Source organism: Malus sylvestris, chromosome 17, assembly GCF_916048215.2.
Source record: "Malus sylvestris chromosome 17, drMalSylv7.2, whole genome shotgun sequence".
Taxonomy (NCBI): domain Eukaryota; kingdom Viridiplantae; phylum Streptophyta; class Magnoliopsida; order Rosales; family Rosaceae; genus Malus; species Malus sylvestris.
Genome location: NC_062276.1, coordinates 26,952,892 through 26,973,759, shown reverse-complemented (window position 1 = coordinate 26,973,759; position 20,868 = coordinate 26,952,892). Strand labels below are relative to the sequence as shown.

Here is a 20,868-nt window from a genome sequence, read left to right as displayed (position 1 = left end):
TCTTGATCAAGATAGTGTGAAACAAAATCAATTCATGGTACCCAACAAAAGCTTCACCTGTAAAAGTTTCACCAACCAAAGCTTCAACATAAATGGAGGACAACTACAAATTCTCAAAAGCTTCACACTATCTTGATCAAGATAGTGTGAAGCAAAATCAATTCATGGTACCCAACAAAAGTTTCACCCATAAAAGCTTCACCAACCAAAACTTCAACATAAAAGCTTCACTAACAAAAGCTTCATCAATGGAGGACAACTACAAACTCTCAAAAGCTTCACACTATCTTGATCAAGATAGTGTGAAGCAAAATCAATTCATGGTACCTAACAAAAGCTTCAACACAAAAGCTTGACCCACAAAAGCTTGACCCACAAAAGCTTGACACACAAAAGCTTCACCTACAAAAGCTTGACCCACAAAAGCTTGACCCACAAAAGCTTGACCCACAAAATCTTCACCTACAAAAGCTTGATCCACAAAAGCTTGATCCACAACAGCTTGATCCACAACAGCTTCACCTACAAAAGCTTGACCTATAAAAGCTTGACCTATAAAAGCTTGACCCACAAAAGCTTCACCCATAAAATCTTCACCCACAAAAGCTTCACCTACGAAGCTTCAACATAAAAGCTTCACCTACAAAAGCTTCACATTATCTTGATCAAGATAGTGTGAAGCAAAATCAATTCATGGTGCCCAACAAAGCTTCGCCTACAAAGCTTTAAAATATATATATATATATATATATATATATATTTGTTTGTACCATACTTGACCAATCCCGAAACTACCGAGCACCGGCCAACGCTATACTGTCAAGGACCCAGAAGAGTTCCCCTCCGACCAGGAGGCCAATCACTACTCGACACGTGTCAAGATTAGAAGCCAATCAGAGCGCAGCACGTGTCGACATCAAGAACCAATCATAACATGACACATGTCAATGTGACAAAGCTACAAGTTTTTCTATAAATAGGGGTCATTCCCCCACAATATTGGCTAATGCCATTTGTGTTAAATCATTCACAAGAACTCACTAAATTGAGAGCTTGATCCTTTGTACTTGTGTAAGCCCTTCACTACTAATAAGAACTCCTCTACTCCGTGGACGTAGCCAATCTGGGTGAACCACGTACATCCTGTGTTTGCTTCTCTGTCTCTATTCATTTACGTACTTATCCTCACTAGTGACCGAAGCAACCAAGCGAAGGTCACAAAACCTGACACTTTCTGTTGTACCAAAGTCTTCGCTGATTTTGTGCATCAACATTTGGCGTCGTCTGTGGGAAACGACACTTATTCCTACTCTCTTCAGCTGTGTCAAGCTGGTTTCTATCATTCGTACACTTTCTTTTGACCAGGCATCCCTATCCAACATGGGAAGCGAAGGAAGCCACAGCACACAGAATGACACCCCCCTTGCACATAGTGCGAAACAACGAAAGAAGGAAGGAAAACGAGTTCTTCTTCAAGCTAAAGTCGATGAGTTGGAAGCTCAGAACAACAAGATAGCAATGAGGAATGAGGTCCTCCAGGAGCAATATGAGAAGCTCTTCGAGACACTCCACGAAGCTAGGCAAGCTCAGACACGCGAGCTTGTTGCCCCCGTGGAAGTCAACCATCAACTGGGTGCCCTCCAACATGGAGGGTCACATGCATTCGACATAGATATCCCTGATAGGGAACAGATTACCCCTCGACTTGATAATCAACATGAGGCTTCTCTTAACCCAGTTGCTTCGACCCGAACCATGAGAAGTGGAGGGAGACACCTCTTTGCTGAAGGGGCAGAAGGATCGAAAGCCGTCTTTCGCGATTGTCGGGATTTCCTGAAGCAACGTCGAGAGAATTCCATCCATATAAGCTCAAAGATTAATGACCCAAGGATTTCTGAGAGACTCGGTCCCCTGCCACGGCCCAAACCGGCCACCAATTTGGGGAAGGGGCAACAAGTCTTAGAGAGACATGAGGGTACAGGGGACTCAGAGGTGTTCCGACAGACATACCCTGGAAGCCAGTACAGCGAGTCCAGGGAAAAATCACATGCCCTTGATCAAACCTTCCTAATTCCAAGAGGAGATGGAGATTTACGAAAGAAAGCTCCAGTGGCACATAACTCCGCTCAGGACCCCCTTGTCCTACAACTTCTTGAGGAAGTAAACAAGTTGAAGGCTGAACGTCAGGCTGAAATACCTGACTGGAACCAACCCAGGCCTGGCCCTCTTACAAGGAGGATCCTCAACACCCCCCTTCAAGCAAAGACAAAGCAAAAGCTTGGCTTGCAACTTTATACTGGAAAAGAGGACCCGATTGAGCACCTTAACCTCTTTGAGTCCACCATGGCATACCGGATGCACACCGACGAAGAGCGATGTCTTCTCTTCCCCTCCACCCTCTCTGGCGGAGCTCTAAATTGGTATTGTCGTCTTACACCTGAGACGGTAGACTCATTTGAGGAATTGAGGAAACTATTTGTTTCCCAACACATTTTCCAAACCGATCGCTTGCACTCTGCAGATGACTTGTACACTATCCGTCAGAAGCCAGACGAGTCATTACGTATGTATGCTGGCCGCTTCAGCCATGAATACTCCCGGTGTGCCGAGGCAGACGACAAGACTGCCCTCAAAGCCTTCACGGCAGGCCTACGTGATTGTTTCTTTAAATACATGATCAATGCCAATACTTGGAAGACTTACTCTGAGGTGATGGCGCAGGCTTATAACCATGCCTCCGCCGAGGCAAAGACATATCAGGAGAAACCTCCTACAACCATACTTTATCAACAAGTGAGAGATGGAAGCCAGACTCACCTAAATGAGAAGACCTCGACTTTCCAAACAGCAGTGGCACCTCCCCATGCCTTGCATAATGCTTCGCCGAATCAACAGACATATCAATTTCAAGGCAAGAGGAAGGATTTCCATCCTCACCACTCTCATTTCAGTAAAAAGAGTAAGGGACACTATCCCGATAACCAAGGGTATCGCCACAATAACGCTCGCCCCCAGGCAGTCAATGCAGTGGGTCAAACCCGCGTCAAGATACCCCCTACCCCAAGGTATGAGACATACACGCCCTTGAATGCCACATGCGCGGCCATTTACCCCAGCATAGCTCACCTGATACCAAAGCCAAAGCCGAGGCACCCAGATTACACGCCCCCGAATAACGCGGGCATGTTTTGTTGCTACCATGAGCATAACGGCCATGATAGCGAGAAATGTATCATCCTCCGTGATCGTATTGAAGCTTTGGCACGAGAAGGAAAAATTGATCAATTCCTCCTTCACCCTCAAAGGGATAACCGTAACCAACGCCAGGTGAATGTCATATATTCCATAAGCGGCGGCACACCCATATCTGAATCTTCCAATAGGGCCATGAAAAACAGTGAACGAATTCTGAGGCCTGGTCACCAAGTGTTTCACGTGGAAGACATCAGGGGAGGGAAGTATCAAAAGCCTAACTGGGATCCGATATGTTTCTACCCTGAGGAAGAAAGAGGCATCATCTACCCTCATAACGACCCATTGATCGTGGAGGCTCACATAGCCAACTTTGATGTTCGACGAATCCTCGTAGACACATGGGCTTCGGTCAATATCATGTTTGCCGAAGCTTTCAGGGCACTCAGTGTAGCTGAACGCTTGCTCGATCGCTCGATTTCTCCTCTGATAAGCTTCTCCGGTGATATCGTGCAACCCTTAGGGAGCATACATTTACCCTTTACTATTGGTACAGGCCCTTACACGGCTACCATTACCACTAACTTCCTAGTGGTTGACTGCCCAACGGCATACAATGTCATCTTTGGGCGCACAGGCATCAATGATCTCAAGGCTATGGTATCCACGCATATGCTGTTGATGAAATTTCCAACCCCCCATGGCAACGGCTACATCAGAGGAGATCAGCTTAGTGCACGATCATGTTACAACACTTCAGTTAAGCAACAACACTTGCCCGGACCCAAGGAAACCCTGTCTGTACATGACCAAGTCACAAAGACCAGCCTAGATGAAGCGAACTTGGATCTTCCTGATAGCAACAATCAACCCGATGATCCTCGAGATGACTCTTTCACCCAGCAAGCCCAACCTGCTGAAGAGCTGGAGAAGGTACCTATCTCAAGAGATTATCCAGATCGCATGGTGAAGATTGGCACCACATTGTCACCACCCCTTCGGTTAGCATTGATATCTTTTTTGAAAGAGAACACTGAAGTCTTTGCCTGGTCATACGAGGACATGCCAGGCATCTCTCCCGATGTCATCTGTCATCGTTTGAGTATTGACCCCAAGATCAAGCCGGTGAGACAGAAGCGAAGATCTTATGACGCTGAACGATACGAGGCAATGAAAGCAGAAGTTGAAAAACTCAAAGGCATAGGCTTTGTCCGCGAAGTCAATTACCCGACATGGGTAGCAAATGTGGTCCTTGTTAAGAAAAATCCGACCAAAGAAAGTCTTTTGCTTCAAAAGGTCTTGTGGAGAATGTGTGTTGACTACACCGACCTAAACAAAGGGTGTCCGAAAGATAGCTTCCCTCTTCCTCTTATTGACAGACTTATAGACTCTACGGCCGGGTGTGAACTCCTGAGCTTCATGGATGCTTACTCAGGATACAACCAAATCCTCATGAACCCTTCGGATCAAGAACACACAGCCTTCACTACCGACAGAGGACTATACTGCTATAAAGTCATGCCTTTCGGCCTAAAGAATGCAGGAGCGACTTATCAGAGACTAGTCAACTCAATGTTCGCCGAGAAGATTGGGAAGAGCATGGAAGTTTACGTTGATGATATGTTAGTCAAGAGCAAACATGCTGACCAACACATCACCAACCTATCTGAAACTTTCACTATTTTGAAGAGGTATCGAATGAGGTTAAACCCCAACAAATGTGCCTTCGGCGTAGGCTCTGACAAATTCTTAGGTTTCATGATTAGCCAACGAGGCATTGAAGCTAATCCCGAGAAGATCAAAGCAATCATCGACATGAAGGAACCGGTAACTTCAAAGGACATCCAGAGCCTTACTGGCAAGGTGGCAGCCTTAACCAGGTTCATTTCTAAGGCCACAGACAAATGTGCTCCCTTTTTTAAAGCACTTAAGGGAAGTAGGAAGTACATTACATGGACTGATGAATGTGCCGAGGCATTCAAAAACCTCAAGGAGTACATGAGTAAAGCCCCTCTACTCTCCAAGCCCGAGGTAGGAGACATTCTCATTATCTACCTATCGGTATCAGCTTCAGCCGTAAGTTCCGTTCTCATTCGAAAGGATGGGAATATTGAGCGACCTGTCTACTACGCTAGCAAAGCCTTACAAGATGCGGAGACACGATACTCCAACATTGAGAAATTAGCTCTAGCATTGGTCATGTCTGCTCGGAAACTTCGCCCTTATTTCCAAGCACACGCCATCATCGTGCTTACCAATCACTCTCTTCGACAGATACTCCAGAGTCCTGACACGTCTGGGCGAATGATCAAATGGGCGATAGCATTGGGTGAGTTTGACATCTCCTACCAACCAAAACCAGCCGAAAAAGGTCAAGCAGTAGCAGATTTCATCGCCGACTTCACATATCCTGTTGACATTGCTTCTACACCTGAAGCAGTAGCTTCATTACCATCGGAAGCTCAGAAAGTAGAATCAACGACCTCAGCATGGAGTCTGTATGTTGATGGCTCATCCAACCAACAGGGCTGTGGAGCGGGACTAGTCTTGACTACGCCCGACAAAGTAGCAATGGAGTATGCTCTTCGTTTCAAATTCAAGGCATCAAACAATGAGGCCGAGTATGAAGCCCTTCTAGCAGGATTACGATTGGCCAAACACCTCGGGGTTAAACAAATTGATATTTTCAGTGACTCCCAATTAGTGGTCAACCAGGTTACCAACAACTTTGATGCTAAGGACAGCTCCATGGCAGCATATCTTGCGCAAACACAACTTTTGCTCAAGCACTTCCACTACCAGATCACCCAAGTTCCTCGAGCGGCAAACAGTCATGCAGACGCCCTGGCTCGCCTCGCCTCAGCTGTGGAAGACAAGATTGGAAGAAAAATTCATGTCGAACTGCTGGCAACACCAAGCACCATGGCCGCAGAAGTATGCAACTTACAACAGGGGGATAGTTGGATCACCCCGATCTATAATTTCCTTGCTCATGGCACCCTCCCAAATGATAAAGTCCAGGCTAAGCAAATTCGATACAAGTCTACCCGCTACCTGATCATCAATGATCAACTCTATAAGCGAGGTTTTAGCCTGCCATACTTAAGGTGTCTTACGCCTGCCGAGGCGGAAATCGTCCTTCGGGAAATACATGAGGGAGTCTGTGGAGATCATGCTGGATCTCGGTCCCTAGCACACAAGACTTTTCGCCAAGGATATTATTGGCCAACACTCCACCAGGATGCCATCAAAGTATCCCGCTCATGTGACAAATGTCAACGATATGCAACTATTCCTCATTCCCCTCCAGAGTTTCTTACTCCTATGATCAGCCCTTGGCCCTTCGCCCAGTGGGGACTTGATTTGATCGGCCCAATGCCGGCAGGGAAGGGCAAAGTCTGTTACGCAGTCGTTGCAGTGGACTACTTCACAAAGTGGGCCGAAGTAGAACCCTTGGCAACCATTACTGAGGCAAAGATAGAAGACTTCGTGTGGAAGAACATCCTTTGTAGATTCGGCATTCCCAATGCGATAGTCACTGACAATGGGCGACAGTTTGACAACAAGAAGTTCAGGTTGTTCTGCTCTAAGTTCAACATCAACTTATGCTTTGCCTCTCCAGCTCATCCCCAGTCTAATGGACAAGTTGAGGCCATCAACAAAATAATCAAGCGCACTTTGAAAACCAGCTTGGACAAAGCTAAAGGCTGTTGGCCAGAATTTGTACCCCAAGTTCTTTGGTCATATCGCACTTCATATCGGACTTCAACAGGAGAAACTCCATTCTCACTTGCCTTTGGCACAGAGGCGGTTGTCCCTGTTGAGCTCGAGCAAGCAACATTCCGAGTCCAGAACTACATTCAAAGTGAAAATGACAAACAACTCACCCTCAACTTGGATTTAGTCGAGGAACACAGAAACCAAGCTCACTTGAGGAATGTCGCCTACAAGCAGCGCATCTCCAACTATTATGACTCTAGGGTCAAGCCTCGTTCTTTCAAAATAGGAGACTGGGTCTTAAAGAAAAGATTACTCTGCGACAGAGTCCCGAGTGAAGGCACACTTAGTCCAAACTGGGATGGACCGTATGAAGTCATTGGCATCAGTCGCCCTGGCTCTTACACACTTAGAAGCTCCGATGGCAAGACCCTTGGCCATCCATGGAACGCTGATCACTTGAAGTACTACTACAAATAGACTCACGATGTACAAGTGTTGAGCTATAGCCGTTCGGCATCCTATGTAATGAAGGCCATTTGGCAATGAATTCAATAAAGAGGTAATTTAGCCAACTCAGTCCTCACTCTTTTACATTCATAGCAAGCGATGCCGGAACCCTTCTCAATCAGAAAGCAATCTGTCTTCCACAGTCACTACAAAACAAGCAAATGAAGACCGTGTCAAGCGCCAAAAAAAAAAAAAAAAAAAAAAAAAAAAAAAAAAAAACAGCTTCATCCAAAAAGCTTCACCCGAAAAGCTTTACCTCCAAAGCTTCACCCACAAAGCTTCACCTAAAAAGCTTCACCCAAAAAGCTTCACCCGAAAAGCTTCACCTCCAAAGCTTCACCCACAAAGCTTCACCTAAAAAGCTTCACCCACAAAGCTTCACCCAAAAAAAAAAAAACTTCACCCGAAAAGCTTCACTTAAAAAAGCTTCACCTACAAAGCTTCACCTAAAAAATCTTCACCTAGAAAGCTCCCTCTACATACTTTCATCTACAAAGTTTCACCATCAAAGCTTCACCTCGAAAGCTTCATCTACAAAGCTTCATCTACAAAGCTTCACCATCAAAGCTTCACCTAGAAAGCTTCATCTACAAAGCTTCATCTACAAAGCTTCACCATCAAAGCTTCACCCAGAAAGCTTCATCTACAAAGCTTCACCATCAAAGCTTCACCTCGAAAGCTTCATCTACAAAGCTTCAACACCAAAGCTTCACCTACAAAGCTTCAACACAAAACCTTGCTCCAAATAAACAAATTTTGTTCACAAAACCCAAGATGCCCTTGAACTTGTACAAAAACACTTGGGTAAACATAAACATTTTTTGTTTTACACCCACAAGGGCCCAAAATTTTCCTTCTTATTTATTCACTTATATATGTTCCCAAACATATTATAATAGATCCAACAACAAGCCAAAGTCCCAAGTTTCATAATGGACAAAAGTACAAGCAATTCATCAATAATGAAGGTGCTACAAAAATTGGAATCTGCCCCAAAATAGAAATCCAACCCAAGAGACTTTTTCTCTCTCTCCCTCTTCCGCCTCCTTTCATCTATCAAATTTCTGCAACCTCTGCTCTTCTCCAATGGAGCTGAATTTTGGACACCCTATAGTTCTTGAGCATATGAACAACTTTCAAGAAGGAACCATTTCTGTTTGAGCGACGGAAATTAAAGTGTTGAAGCTCCAAACATGACAGTCGGATTCTTGCAGATTTCGAAGCTGCTGTGATGTTTCGAAGATCTGGAAATATTTAACCATTAGTTCATTCTGAATTTTTGATATGTTATGAAAGAGACGATGAGGAACAACTTCAATGAAGAAAGCATGCCGATCTGAACAATAGAAAATGGAGTTTCGAAGCTCACAACAAATCTGACGGGTTGACAGAAAAATAATAACCAGTCATTCATCATACCTGGATTTCTGGAGTTATACTGCTCCGAGGGATCTCAAATTTGGATATGTTGTATTTCACGAGCTGAGGAACAACTTCAATGAAGAAAGCATACCGATCTGAACAAGAGAAAATGGAGTTTCGAAGCTCACAACAAATCTGACGGGTTGACAGAAAAATAATAACCAGTCATTCATCATACCTGGATTTCTGGAGTTATACTGCTCCGAGGGATCTCAAATTTGGATATGTTGTAGTTCACAAGCTGAGGAACAACTTCGATGAAGAAAGTATGTTGATCTGAACAAGAGAAAATGGAGTTTCGAAGCTCACAACAAGTTTGACGGATTAACAGAACATTGATGAACAGTTACTCATCATACTTGAATTTCTGAAGTTGTACTACTCCGATGGATCTCAAATTTGGATATGTTGTAGTTCACAAGATAAGGAAAAACTTTCATGAAGACGACTTTGCAATCTGAGCTATAGAGAAAGGTGTTATCTTGCATCCACTCAGGCTGATTAGTGGAAACGAAAAGCAATTCCACCAAAGAAAAGATGAAAAAGAGAGAAAAGCTACTAATTGCACTTGATCTTGTCTAGTCAATAGCATGCAGCATCAAACACACAAAAGTTGGAAATATTTTTAGATAAAGCATATACGAATGTGTGACATCGAAACAAGGATTCGTTACTTTGACAAATTAGTAACACGCGAGACACCTCATTCGGCAACTCTCTTCGCCTGAAGACTTGGGAGACTCCCACCATATGCTACTGCACCTTGATACTCGGCAGTCTCACAACCACTCAGTGACTTGGATTTTTCAAGTCTCCAACCGAGAAGTTTTCCTCACTCGGGAAATTAAGGGAACACTACCTCAAACTACATGCTTCACTCACAAAGCTTCAACAATACAGGTTTCAACAAAAGCAAAAATTCAAAGACCTTTATGAAGAAGGCTTTGGTGTATTTAACACAATATGTTGAAATGAAGCAAAGCTTATTTATTAATATTTTCGATAAGCCACAAATATGTACATATACATGAGTCAAAATAAACAAACAAAAGAGAGCCTTCACAAAGGTTGCTTAGGGGAAGTCTCAGCAGTCGGTAAAGCCCCAGAAAGAGAAAGCACCGGAGGGTGGTTATCCGGAGCCTCAGTACTTGACAAAACCCCAGAAGGAGGAGGCATTGGAGGTTCATCATTTGAAGCTTCATTACCAGGTACAACCCTAGAGGACGAAGGCAATAAATGCCTTTGGAACAAACCCACAAACCGCTGATGATCAAGTAAAACCTTACCATCAGATTCCTTCATCTGGTCAAGCTTCCTCTTCATGTTTGTAGCATAGTCATGGGCGAGCCGGTGCAACTGCTTATTCTCATGCTTGAGCCCTCTAATCTCCTGTTTGAGACTCATCACTTCAGCAGCCAATGATTCAACTTGGCGGGTTCTAGCAAATAGGCGTTGGGCCATATTAGACACAGAACCTGCACACTGAACACTAAGAGCCAGAGAGTCCTTAACAGCCAACTCATCAGACCGTTTGGAAAGTAGTCTGTTATCTTTGGGAGTGAGAAGGTTCCTGGCCACCACTGCAGCGGTCATATCATTCTTCATCACAGAATCCCCAACGGTAAGAGGACCAGTAGGGGATATGAAGGATGGGCGCCATATGTTGTCTGGAGAAGGCGTGGCTGTCTCTTCTCCAAGGTTCAAGTCAAAACGACGGTCGGAGGGTCCAGACATTTTCAAATGTGTTGAAGAAGGAAGAGGTCAGACAAATCAAGATCTTAGAAGTGCAAGAAATGAGCTTCTACTGGTAGAGATTCAAGTGTGCTGTGGAACTTAATGCCAGCCTCTATAAAAATCTGCACTCGACGGAGCTTCAGAAATCGAAGAGGCGTTTGCTTTCTCAAAAGCTGGGCTGCTCAGAGACCACGAGGGCCGATCTCAGAAATCGAAGAAGCACCTGCTTTTTCAGCCTCGTCAGCACCTGTCACATGCACACTCAGCTTTGCGAAAATTACGGGCAATCTGTCGAAGATTTCTGGTGAAGTAGAAAGCACGTGAATCTTACTGTTCAATCACCGCTCTCCATATGCACCATCAACTCCTCGGGTACCACATATAACTTTGTCAAAGATCTCTGACAAAGTTTAGGCACGAGAATTTCGAAGTTCCAGCTACCCTACTATTACCCATAAGGGTAAAGGAACAGCACCACTGCTTGACAACTGGAAAGTCCCTATGTGTGTCGACCTCCGTGTTTTGCGGCAAGACAGGTTGGCAAGAACGTCCAACCTTTACTCACATTCGAGAAAAGACTCCCAACATAATTACTTTCTCAAAAACCGGAGTAGCACCGCTTTCCGAATCTCGAGAGTCAGATCCTCGACGGGATTGCTTGTTCGAAAACCGAAGAGGCACAACTCTCAGAACTTCGAGAGCCAGATTTCCTTAGATAAAGCTTGTCTGTAATCTTCACACGTAACATCAGCTTTCCAGATACCACATACCACTTTTTCAAAGTGCTCTGACAAAATTAAAACACGTGAAGCTGGCAGCTCCCACTACATTGCTGTGACCAAGAAGGGTAAAGGAATAGCATTACTACTTGTTATTGGGAAATCCCTATATACATTGACCTCCCTCCTCAACGGACAGGCAAACCTGCAAAAATGCTCAACCCTTTCTCGCATTCGAAAAGGCACCCTCAACATAACCTCTCGAAATACTCAGCTTTATTTCCCCCCGATAATACCTCAGCAAATAAGCCACACCAAGAACAAGAGTATCTCATATCATCAGGGTCGAAAGCAAGAGTATCCCATATCATGCTTTCTCCCTGTCCTTGTCTTTGTCCTTGTCCACACCTGCAGGACAAGGAGAAAGAGAACAGTCAGTCGGAACCTGAAATCAAACCTCCAATTTGGAACTGACTGCCTGGAGCCTTTGCCTGGTTGCTTACTTAGCATTGCTCTCGAGTACTCATCCTCAACTGCTGTCAAGGTCACGAATTCCACCGGCAAATGCCTCATGACAGTTGATCAGATATTGGCTCTTTACACTGAAGCTGCCAAGCGTGGATGAGTCACTATGAAGGAATGTTCTGAATGACCATTTAAATGCAAAGGTTGCACACCACTTCTGCCATGCAAAAGATTGAAGCAGACGGTTCAACGGTGAGCTGAAACAGATCACTACAGCACGACACCTTTCCATACCACATTCATTATTCCGTCAACAGCAAAAGTATCCCATATCATCAAGGTCGAACGTACTCTAGATTTGATGGACTTGTTTTGACCCTCAAATTTTTGAGTCGGCCTTATACTCTGAAGGGCACCAGAAAACCCTCCAGCACAGTTCAAGAATAAGCCTGTGGAAAGTTACTTCTTCAAAAGCAAAAGTACCTCATATCATCTCTTATCCATTTGCTTCTCCTTATCCTGGCAGTTGAATGAGAGACAAGGAGAAGGAGAACAATCAACCGGAAGCCGAAGTCAAACCTCTGATCCTGGGTTGCTTACTTGGAAGTTTGACTGCTTACCTTGTCTGTCACCTCTTTCGGCAGATCTCCTAGCTCGGCGACTTGGGGGACTCCTACTATAGGGTTTGTATCACACTTGACTAAGCCCGAAACTACAACTAAGCTTCATCCAAAATTGATACATTACCTTGTGCGTCAACATCAGCTAAATACACCATTCCCGGATGGAGGAAAGGTACTTCCAGAGAAGGGCAGATGAAGATCAGACCACACTTCGGTACTTAGAAGTTTCGTGATTACTCAAGGGATTGGATCTTGCAAGTCCCCAACCGAGGAGTTTCCCTCACTCGGGAACTTAGGGGAGCACTGTTTGTACCATACTTGACCAATCCCGAAACTACCGAGCACCGGCCAACGCTATACTGTCCAGGACCCAGAAGAGTTCCCCTCCGACCAGGAGGCCAATCACTACTCGACACGTGTCAAGATTAGAAGGCAATCAGAGCGCAGCACGTGTCGACATCAAGAACCAATCATAACATGACACATGTCAATGTGACAAAGCTACAAGTTTTTCTATAAATAGGGGTCATTCCCCCACAATATTGGCTAATGCCATTTGTGTTAAATCATTCACAAGAACTCACTAAATTGAGAGCTTGATCCTTTGTACTTGTGTAAGCCCTTCACTACTAATAAGAACTCCTCTACTCCGTGGACGTAGCCAATCTGGGTGAACCACGTACATCCTGTGTTTGCTTCTCTGTCTCTATTCATTTACGTACTTATCCTCACTAGTGACCGAAGCAACCAAGCGAAGGTCACAAAACCTGACACTTTCTGTTGTACCAAAGTCTTCGCTGATTTTGTGCATCAACAATATTTATATTTTTTTTTTCTGAAATTCGAAAATTAAAAAATTTGGAAACTTGAAAATTCAAAAATTCGAAAAAAAAAAAATTGAAAAAAAAAAAAATTGCCTAGGCCTCTTCTTCTTTGGACCTAACAACTTTCATAACAAATATATATGAAGAAGGAGTTTTGGGCTACCGCTTAAAAAGAAAATGCCTCATTCGTCAACTCCCTCGACCGGAGATTTGGGGGACTCCTACCATATGCTACTGCACCCTGATACTCGGAAGTTTCATGACCACTCAGTGACTTGGATTTTTCAAGTCTCCAAACAAGAAGTTTTCCTCACTCGGGAAATTAAGGGAGCATTACCTCAACCTACATGCTTCACTCATAAAGCTTCAACATACAAGCTTCAACAAAAGGAAAAATTCAAAGAACTTAGTGAAGAAGGCCTTGGTGTATTTAACACAATACATTGAAATGAAGCAAAGCTTGTTTATTGATATCTCTGATAAGTTACAAATATGTACATATACATGAATCAAAATAAACAAACAAAAGGGAGCCTTCACAAAGGTTGCTCAGGAGAAGTCTCAGCAGTCGGCAGAGCCCCAGAAAGAGGAGGCACCAGAGGGTGATTATTCGGAGCCTCAGTATTAGGCAAAACCCTAGAAAGAGGAGGCACCGAAGGTTGATCATTTGGAGCTTCATTACGCGGTACAAAAGACGAAGGCAATAAATGCCTTTGGAACAAACCAACAAACCTTTGATGATCAAGTAAAATCTGACTATCAGATTCCTGCAGCTGGTCGAGCTTCCTCTTCATGTTTGTAGCATAGTCATATGCGAGCCTATGCAACTGTTTATTCTCATGCTTGAGCTTTTTGATCTCCTATTTGAAACTTATCACTTCAGTCGCCAATGATTCAACTTAGCGGGTTCGAGCAAATAGGCGTTGGGCCATATTAGACACAGAACCTGCACACTGAACACTAAAAGCCAGAGAATCCTTAACAGCCAACTTATCAGACCGTTTGGAAATTAGTCTGTTATCTTTGGGAGTGAGAAGGTTCCTGGCCACCACCGCAGTGGTCATATCATTCTTCATCACAGAGTCCCCAACGGTAATGGACCAGTAGGGGATAAGAAGGATGGGCGCCATATGTTGTCTTGAGAAGGCATAGCTGCCTCTTCACCAAAGTTCAAGTCAAAAGAACGGTCGGATGGGCTAGACATTCTCAGAAATGATGAAGGAGAAATGAGGTGCAATAAATCTCTAAAGTAAGGGAAAGTTCCTACCAGCAATAACTCTCTAAATGTACTCATTGCACACAATTAGTGCCCTTATAAAAGAAAGGCCAACATGGCCGTTGGTTCAAAAATCGAATAGGCACTACTCTCCGGATTTGAAGAGGCACCAATTTCCACATGCAACATCAGCTCCTCGGGCACCACATATAACTTTGCCAAAGATCTCTGACAAAGTTTAGACACATAAATTTTGAAGGTCCAGCTACCCTACTATTACCCACAAGGGTAAAGGAACAACACCACTGCTTGATAACTAGAAAGTCCCAATGTGTGTTAACCTCCGTGCTCCGTGGCAAGGCAGACTGGCAAAAATGCCCAACCTTTACTCACATTGGAGAAAACATTCCCAACAAGATTGCTTGCTCAAAAATCGAAAAGGCACAGCTCTTCGAATCTCAAGAGCCAGACTCCCAACATGATTACTTTCTCAAAAATCGAAGAGACACTGCTATTCGAATCTCAGGAGTCAAACTCCCAATAGGATTGCTTTTTCAAAAATCGAAGAGACACCCCTCTCTGAATCTTGAGAGCTAGACTCCCAACAGGATTACATGCTCAAAAATCGAAGAGTCACCGCCTTTCGAATCTCGAAAGCCAGACTCCTAATAGGATTACTTTCTCAAAAATCGAAGAGACACTGCTCTTCGAATCTCTAGAGTCAGACTCCTAACATGATTGATTTCTCAAAAATCGAAGAGGCACCGTTCTTTAAATCTCGAGAGCCAAATCCCCGACATGATTGCTTGTTCGAAAATCGAAGAGGCATCGCTCTCTGAACTTCAAGAGCCAGATTTCCTTGGATAAAGCTTGTCTGCAATCTTCACACGCAACATCAGCTTTCCAGATACCACAGACAACTTTTTCAAAGTGCTCTGACAAAGTTAAAACACGTGAAGTTTGTAGTTCCCACTACATTGCTATGACCAAGAAGGGTAAAAGAATAACACTACTACTTGTTGTTAAGGAGACTCCTATATATGTCGACCTCTATCCTCCACAGCCAGGCAGACCTACAAATAAAAAAAAATGCTCAACTTTTCTTCACATCCGAGAAGGCACTCTCAGCAGTCTCTCGAAATACTCAGCTTCTTTTCCTCCCGATAAAACCTCTGTAAATAAGCTACACCAGAGCAAGAGTATCTCATATCATCAGGGTTATAAGCAAGAGTTTCCGATATCATGCTTTGTCCATGTCAGTTCATTTGGTCTTGTTCTTACCTGCAAGACAAGGAGAAAGAGAGCAATCAGTCAGTACTTGAAATCAAGCTTCCAGTCAGGAACTGACTGCCTGGAACCCTTTGCTTGATTACTTACCTGGCATTGCTCTCGAGTACTTATCTTCAACATCTTATGCTTCCAGAGAAGATACCACATCTGCCTGAGGAACAGATAAGGCAAGTGAGAAGGATACAAGGAAGCATGTGGAGACAAACGTAACAAAACGCGTGCCGATACATCCACTACTTTGTCAACAGCAAAAGTATCCCATATCATCAAGGTCGAACGTACTCTAGATTTGATGGACTTGTTGACCCTCAAATTCTTGAGTCGGCCTTATACTTTATAGGAAACCAGAAATCCCTCCAGCCCAGTTCAAGAATAAGCTTGTAGAAAGTTACTTCTTCAAAAGCAAAAGTATCTCATATCATCTCTTCTCCATTTGGTTCTCCTTATCCTTGTTGTTGTTTATGACACAAGGAGAATGAGAACAATCAACCGGAAGCCGAAGTCGAACCTCCGATCCAGGTTGCTTGCTTGGAAGTCTGATTGCTTACCTTGTCTGTTACCTCATTCGGCAAATCTCCTAGCTCGACGACTTGGGGACTCCTACTATAGGGTTTGTATCACACTTGACCAAGCCCGAAACTATAAGTAAGCTTCAAGTGAAATTGATACATTACCTTGTGCATCTTCATCGGTTAAAGATACCACCCCTGGATGGAGGAAAAGTACTTCCAGAGAAGATGTCACATCTACACATGAGACAGATAAGGCAAGTGAAAATGATACCACACTTCGGTACTTAGAAGTTTCGTGATTACTTAATAGCTTGGATCTTGCAAGTCCCCAACCGAGGAGCTTCCCTCACTTGGGAACTTAGGGGAGCACCGTTTGTATCATTCTTGACCAATTCCGAAACTACTGAGCACCGATCAACGTTATACCGTCAATGACCCAGAAGAGTTTCCCTCAAACCAGGAGGCCAATCACAGCGCGACACGTGTCGACATCAGAAACCAATCATAGCGCGACATATGTCAACATCAGAAGCCAATCACAACACAACACTTGTCAATGTCAGAATGAAACTAGAAACTCTCTTCTATAAATAAAGATCATTCTCTCACAATATTTCCTAATGTCATTTGTACTAAATCATTCACTTGTACTCACTAAAGGAGAGCTTGAACCTATGTACTTGTGTAAACCTTTCACAATTAATGAGAACTCCTCTACTCCATGGACGTAGCCAATCTGGGTGAACCACGTAGATTTTGTGTTTGCTTCCCTGTCTCTATCCATTTACATACTTATCCACACTAATCTAGCGAAGATCACAAACTTAATATTTTCTGTTGTACCAAAGTCCTCACTGATTTTGTGCATCAACAATACGTATATACACAGTATAGTACTGTTAAGTTTCATAAACAGTGTAATACCGTTAAGGTTCATAAACATTGTAGTACCATTTAGTTTCATAAACAATGTAGTAAGTTTCATAAACAGTATATGTGAGGACACGCGAGTCCCGAGCTTCAGTTTTTTTTTTTTATATAAAATTTTTAATATTAAAATTATGTCTTTTTCATTAAAATTTAAGTTCTTTTATCATTTTTATTAAAATTTAAGAGTTTTTTTTTATTAAATTTAAGCATGGTTTTTTGTTAAAATAAGCTTAGCTCAAGCCCTTTTCATGAAAGTTCCCAAAATCGTAGGCTTTTAACCTATTACCAACAATGTTCACATTTTAATACCACAATTGGATACCACCTTATATGATGATTGATATGTCCTGACACGTAATCAATTGTGTTCATGTTTTATTGTTGAGAGAGAATCCATTTCCGTAAAAGAATCTTCCATATGCTTATATGGAGTTGGATTGCTTATCGTCAATTAATTTTATAGTCGAACTTCAACTTTCTTCATTTATATTATTTTTTGAAATAATTTTATTTTTGATTAATTAGAGAATTTAGTTGTGTTTACTCAATTGGGATTATGAGGGATGGCAAGTCCTACATCAACCAAAACCTTAAGTCAATGAGGCAATATAAGTGAGGGCTCCTTATAATTAAAATGAATTAAGCCTACCCATGGACCTTGTGATCTTGAGTTTGGGTTTGGGCTTGGGTATATACTAATATTAATACATTAAAGATGGGCTTTGGGTCTTGGGCCTCATCAGATGATTTAAGTATTGGGTTCGCATTTTTGTTTTTTGATTCAATTTTTTCGAAAGGATAAAATTGTTTTAGTCAACATTTACAACAATTCCGAAAGGATAAGACTGATTTCAAAAGGTTATAATTGTGATATCCCGTCCCCAAAATTAGTATTTTATTTTATTTTTGACATATTACGGAATTGAAATTAGTTTGTTAATTCTCCGATTTCGAGAAAAGTGAAGTGAAGGGTATTTCTGCCATTTCAAAATTTACCCAACCTTTTCGGTCAACTCTTGTGTTATTTAGGTAGAGCTTGATTCTATCAGTGCGCAAGCAGATCTTAATTTCGAGTTAAAATGAAGAAGTTACGAGCCTTGAAAGTAATGAGACCTTTTAGACATGTGGACATACTATAATTAGTAAGGACTATTTGTGGAAACCCAAAAAGGGGTAAGTTTCTATTTTTGGAAACTGAACCCAAAACCATAAACTAACCCAGAAAACCCACCCAATTAACCCTCGCGACCCATGAACTTCCGAAGCCAATTTCGGTTAACTCCGACAGTATTTTTGGACGCCACCACCACCATCTTGAATATCTCACGTCCCTCTACAAAACCCACTCAAGAACCACCTTGATTAACCACTGTATGTGGCGGTGCAAGGCCTTAAATCGACAAAAATCAAAAGTGCTTTGGCCACCATTTTCATTTTTCCGGTGAATTGGCAAAGCGATGGTCAATGCCACCACTTGTAACTTATATCTCATCATCCCAAGAGTAAATTTCGACCAGCCTTGACCCCGTTGGACCACCGTAGACGACGAATCGACACCGAGAAACTTTAGCCTCCCGCCGGCTTTATCGTTAAAATTGACCATCTTCCGTGCACTTTTGGACTTCGTGGCAGGTATAAAATATGTTTCCCTTGTTGAGCTATATCTCTCTATAAATTTTGGTAGAATTTAGAGTTAGTAAAAAAAGTGGGTTTCGTGTAGCCGGAAACCACCATGCGCGGCAGCGCGTGGGGGATATTCTGTTTTCATGGATTTTGGAAAGTGAGACATTCTCGATGTCCTGAGTGCATATCCAAAGACCGTTCGTTGAAATTCGATACAATGTTTCGATTATTCAAGTTTTAGGATAATTGTACTGCTGTATGATTTTTGTAATTGACAACAATCCGATCGTTGGATCGTTGTGAAATTTTGTGAGCACCCTATTTATCAGTTGTTGGACCTTTGAGAACTTACGGATTGAGAATTCGATGAGCGGATCTTCTAAATTGAATAACCTAGGTTTGTTGACCTTAAATGACCTTTGATCGACTTTTGGCTTTTTAGTCAATGTACCCTATTTTAGTGTGTTGTAATTTTTAGAATGTTGTTGACACTTGATAGAGCTTAGTTGGCTCATCACGATGACGTGTCATTTATGGTTGATGTGTGTCTTGATTTATGTGCAAGTGGCACTTGGCCTTGTTTTACGTGTTAGTGTTATTAAGGTTCCTAAGTGGGGTTTTGTGTGTTGTATTAGATTCCTGGAGGCAGAGTTGGTGAATCTAGAAGTTGTAAATAACTCAGGTGAGTGCAATTAATATTATGTAATATGGTTATTACCTATGAAATTCCTTATTATATACTTTGTGGATATAACATGGATTTGCAAATGATTTTATGGAAATGTGTGCTACCATACTATGTTTACTTAATGGTGCTATCGAAATATATATATATATATATATATATATATATATATATATATATATGTGTGCTACCATACTATGTTTACTTAATGGTGCTATCGAAATATATATATATATATATATATATATATATATATATATATATATATGCTTGAAATTATTGTAATATGTCAGGGCTAATAGAGGATCGTTAACCTAGTATATGGGGTAATGTGGGATTTAATCAGAATCTGCACTATGTAGCAGTGGTACATGGATGGTCCTACTTGGTTAGTCCGCAATGGGGGACCATACTACATTAGGATCGTGCTTGGTTAATCTGCGATGGGCGATCTTTATTACCTAGGTATGGCTATACATACATATTTATGAGTGATCATGCTTGGTAAATCCCTGATGGGTGATCACTACCTATAGTATTCATAGGAGTGACTCTGCTTGGTTAATCCACTATGGGAGTCACTACCTACATGATGTTTTCAGGAGTGGTTTTGCTTGGCTAATCCGCAATGGGGGACCACATCCTGATCGGTTGTCTAATGTAGGCTTCAGCCAAATTGTCTCTCTATAGCCATAGACTGTTGTTTGTTACATATATGAAAGTTGAGGTTGAAGGCTTGTATGACTCAATCTAAAAAATGACGATTTAACCAATTAGTTTACATGATGGTGTTACCTAAAAGATAACGGATTCAAATGTGACTCATTCCTACTTGTAACGAAGAAATGCAATGAGGAAAAGATATCAATCTCATTCCTACACGTAAATGTATTTATGATGGTGTGTCATTCCTACACAACTTTGGGGTTGTGTGATGACTGAATGTTATCTCAATAGACGTGGTGAGATTTAGAATTGAATAACCATTCTTATACGTAATAATGAGGTGTATGATGATTAAATTATGAAATATGTGGCAATTGGACCTTTGTGATTACTCGAAAATGATGAAAGGCGAGTGGTGAGTCACAATCTAAAGGGAATGACAGAATAATATTGACAGTGATGATATTGACGGTTGATACGTCATACAGAAGAAATGTCCTGTGTGGACGTAGCATTACTTTGACATTTAATCATTTGATGCTATTTATTTTCACATATGTTGTATTATTGTCACTCACACGAGCTTCGTAGCTTATCGGGGTTTTGCTTTGCCTGGTCCGTCATTCCTACGGCGTAGGGTTGTTTTGCAGAGTAACGAGTAGCGGTTAGAGGAGAAGATTGCAGGTGGTGTAGCTATTGTGGGCAGTGCACTCGAGAATAGGATTGCCATCCTTTGTTGT

General features: G+C 42.4%; 1 protein-coding gene across 3 annotated transcripts; it reads right to left on the bottom strand.

Annotated features, from left to right (window-relative positions):
• Positions 1-8,317: 8,317 nt before the first annotated feature.
• On the bottom strand, positions 8,318-12,161 carry LOC126610164 (uncharacterized). Of its 3 annotated transcripts, XR_007618404.1 has the most exons (3): positions 9,020-9,517; positions 8,839-8,936; positions 8,318-8,663 (listed from the first exon to the last, which is right to left on the bottom strand). XR_007618404.1 is itself a non-coding variant. In XM_050278151.1 (2 exons), the coding sequence occupies exon 1, from the start codon at positions 10,573-10,575 to the stop codon at positions 9,901-9,903; it is 675 nt and encodes a 224-aa protein (XP_050134108.1). In that variant the 5' UTR covers positions 10,576-12,161; the 3' UTR covers positions 8,318-8,838; positions 9,020-9,900. The 3 variants fall into 3 exon arrangements, 2 of the variants coding, with proteins under 2 accessions (XP_050134108.1, XP_050134107.1); XM_050278151.1 differs by lacking the exon at positions 8,839-8,936 and having other exon boundaries at positions 8,318-8,838; positions 9,020-12,161; XM_050278150.1 differs by lacking the exon at positions 8,839-8,936 and having other exon boundaries at positions 9,020-12,161.
• Positions 12,162-20,868: the final 8,707 nt, after the last annotated feature.

Bases quoted from the DNA above. Each gene is read 5' to 3' on its own strand.
- LOC126610164 (XM_050278151.1), bottom strand. From the start codon at position 10,575: ATGTCTGGACCCTCCGACCGTCGTTTTGACTTGAACCTTGGAGAAGAG.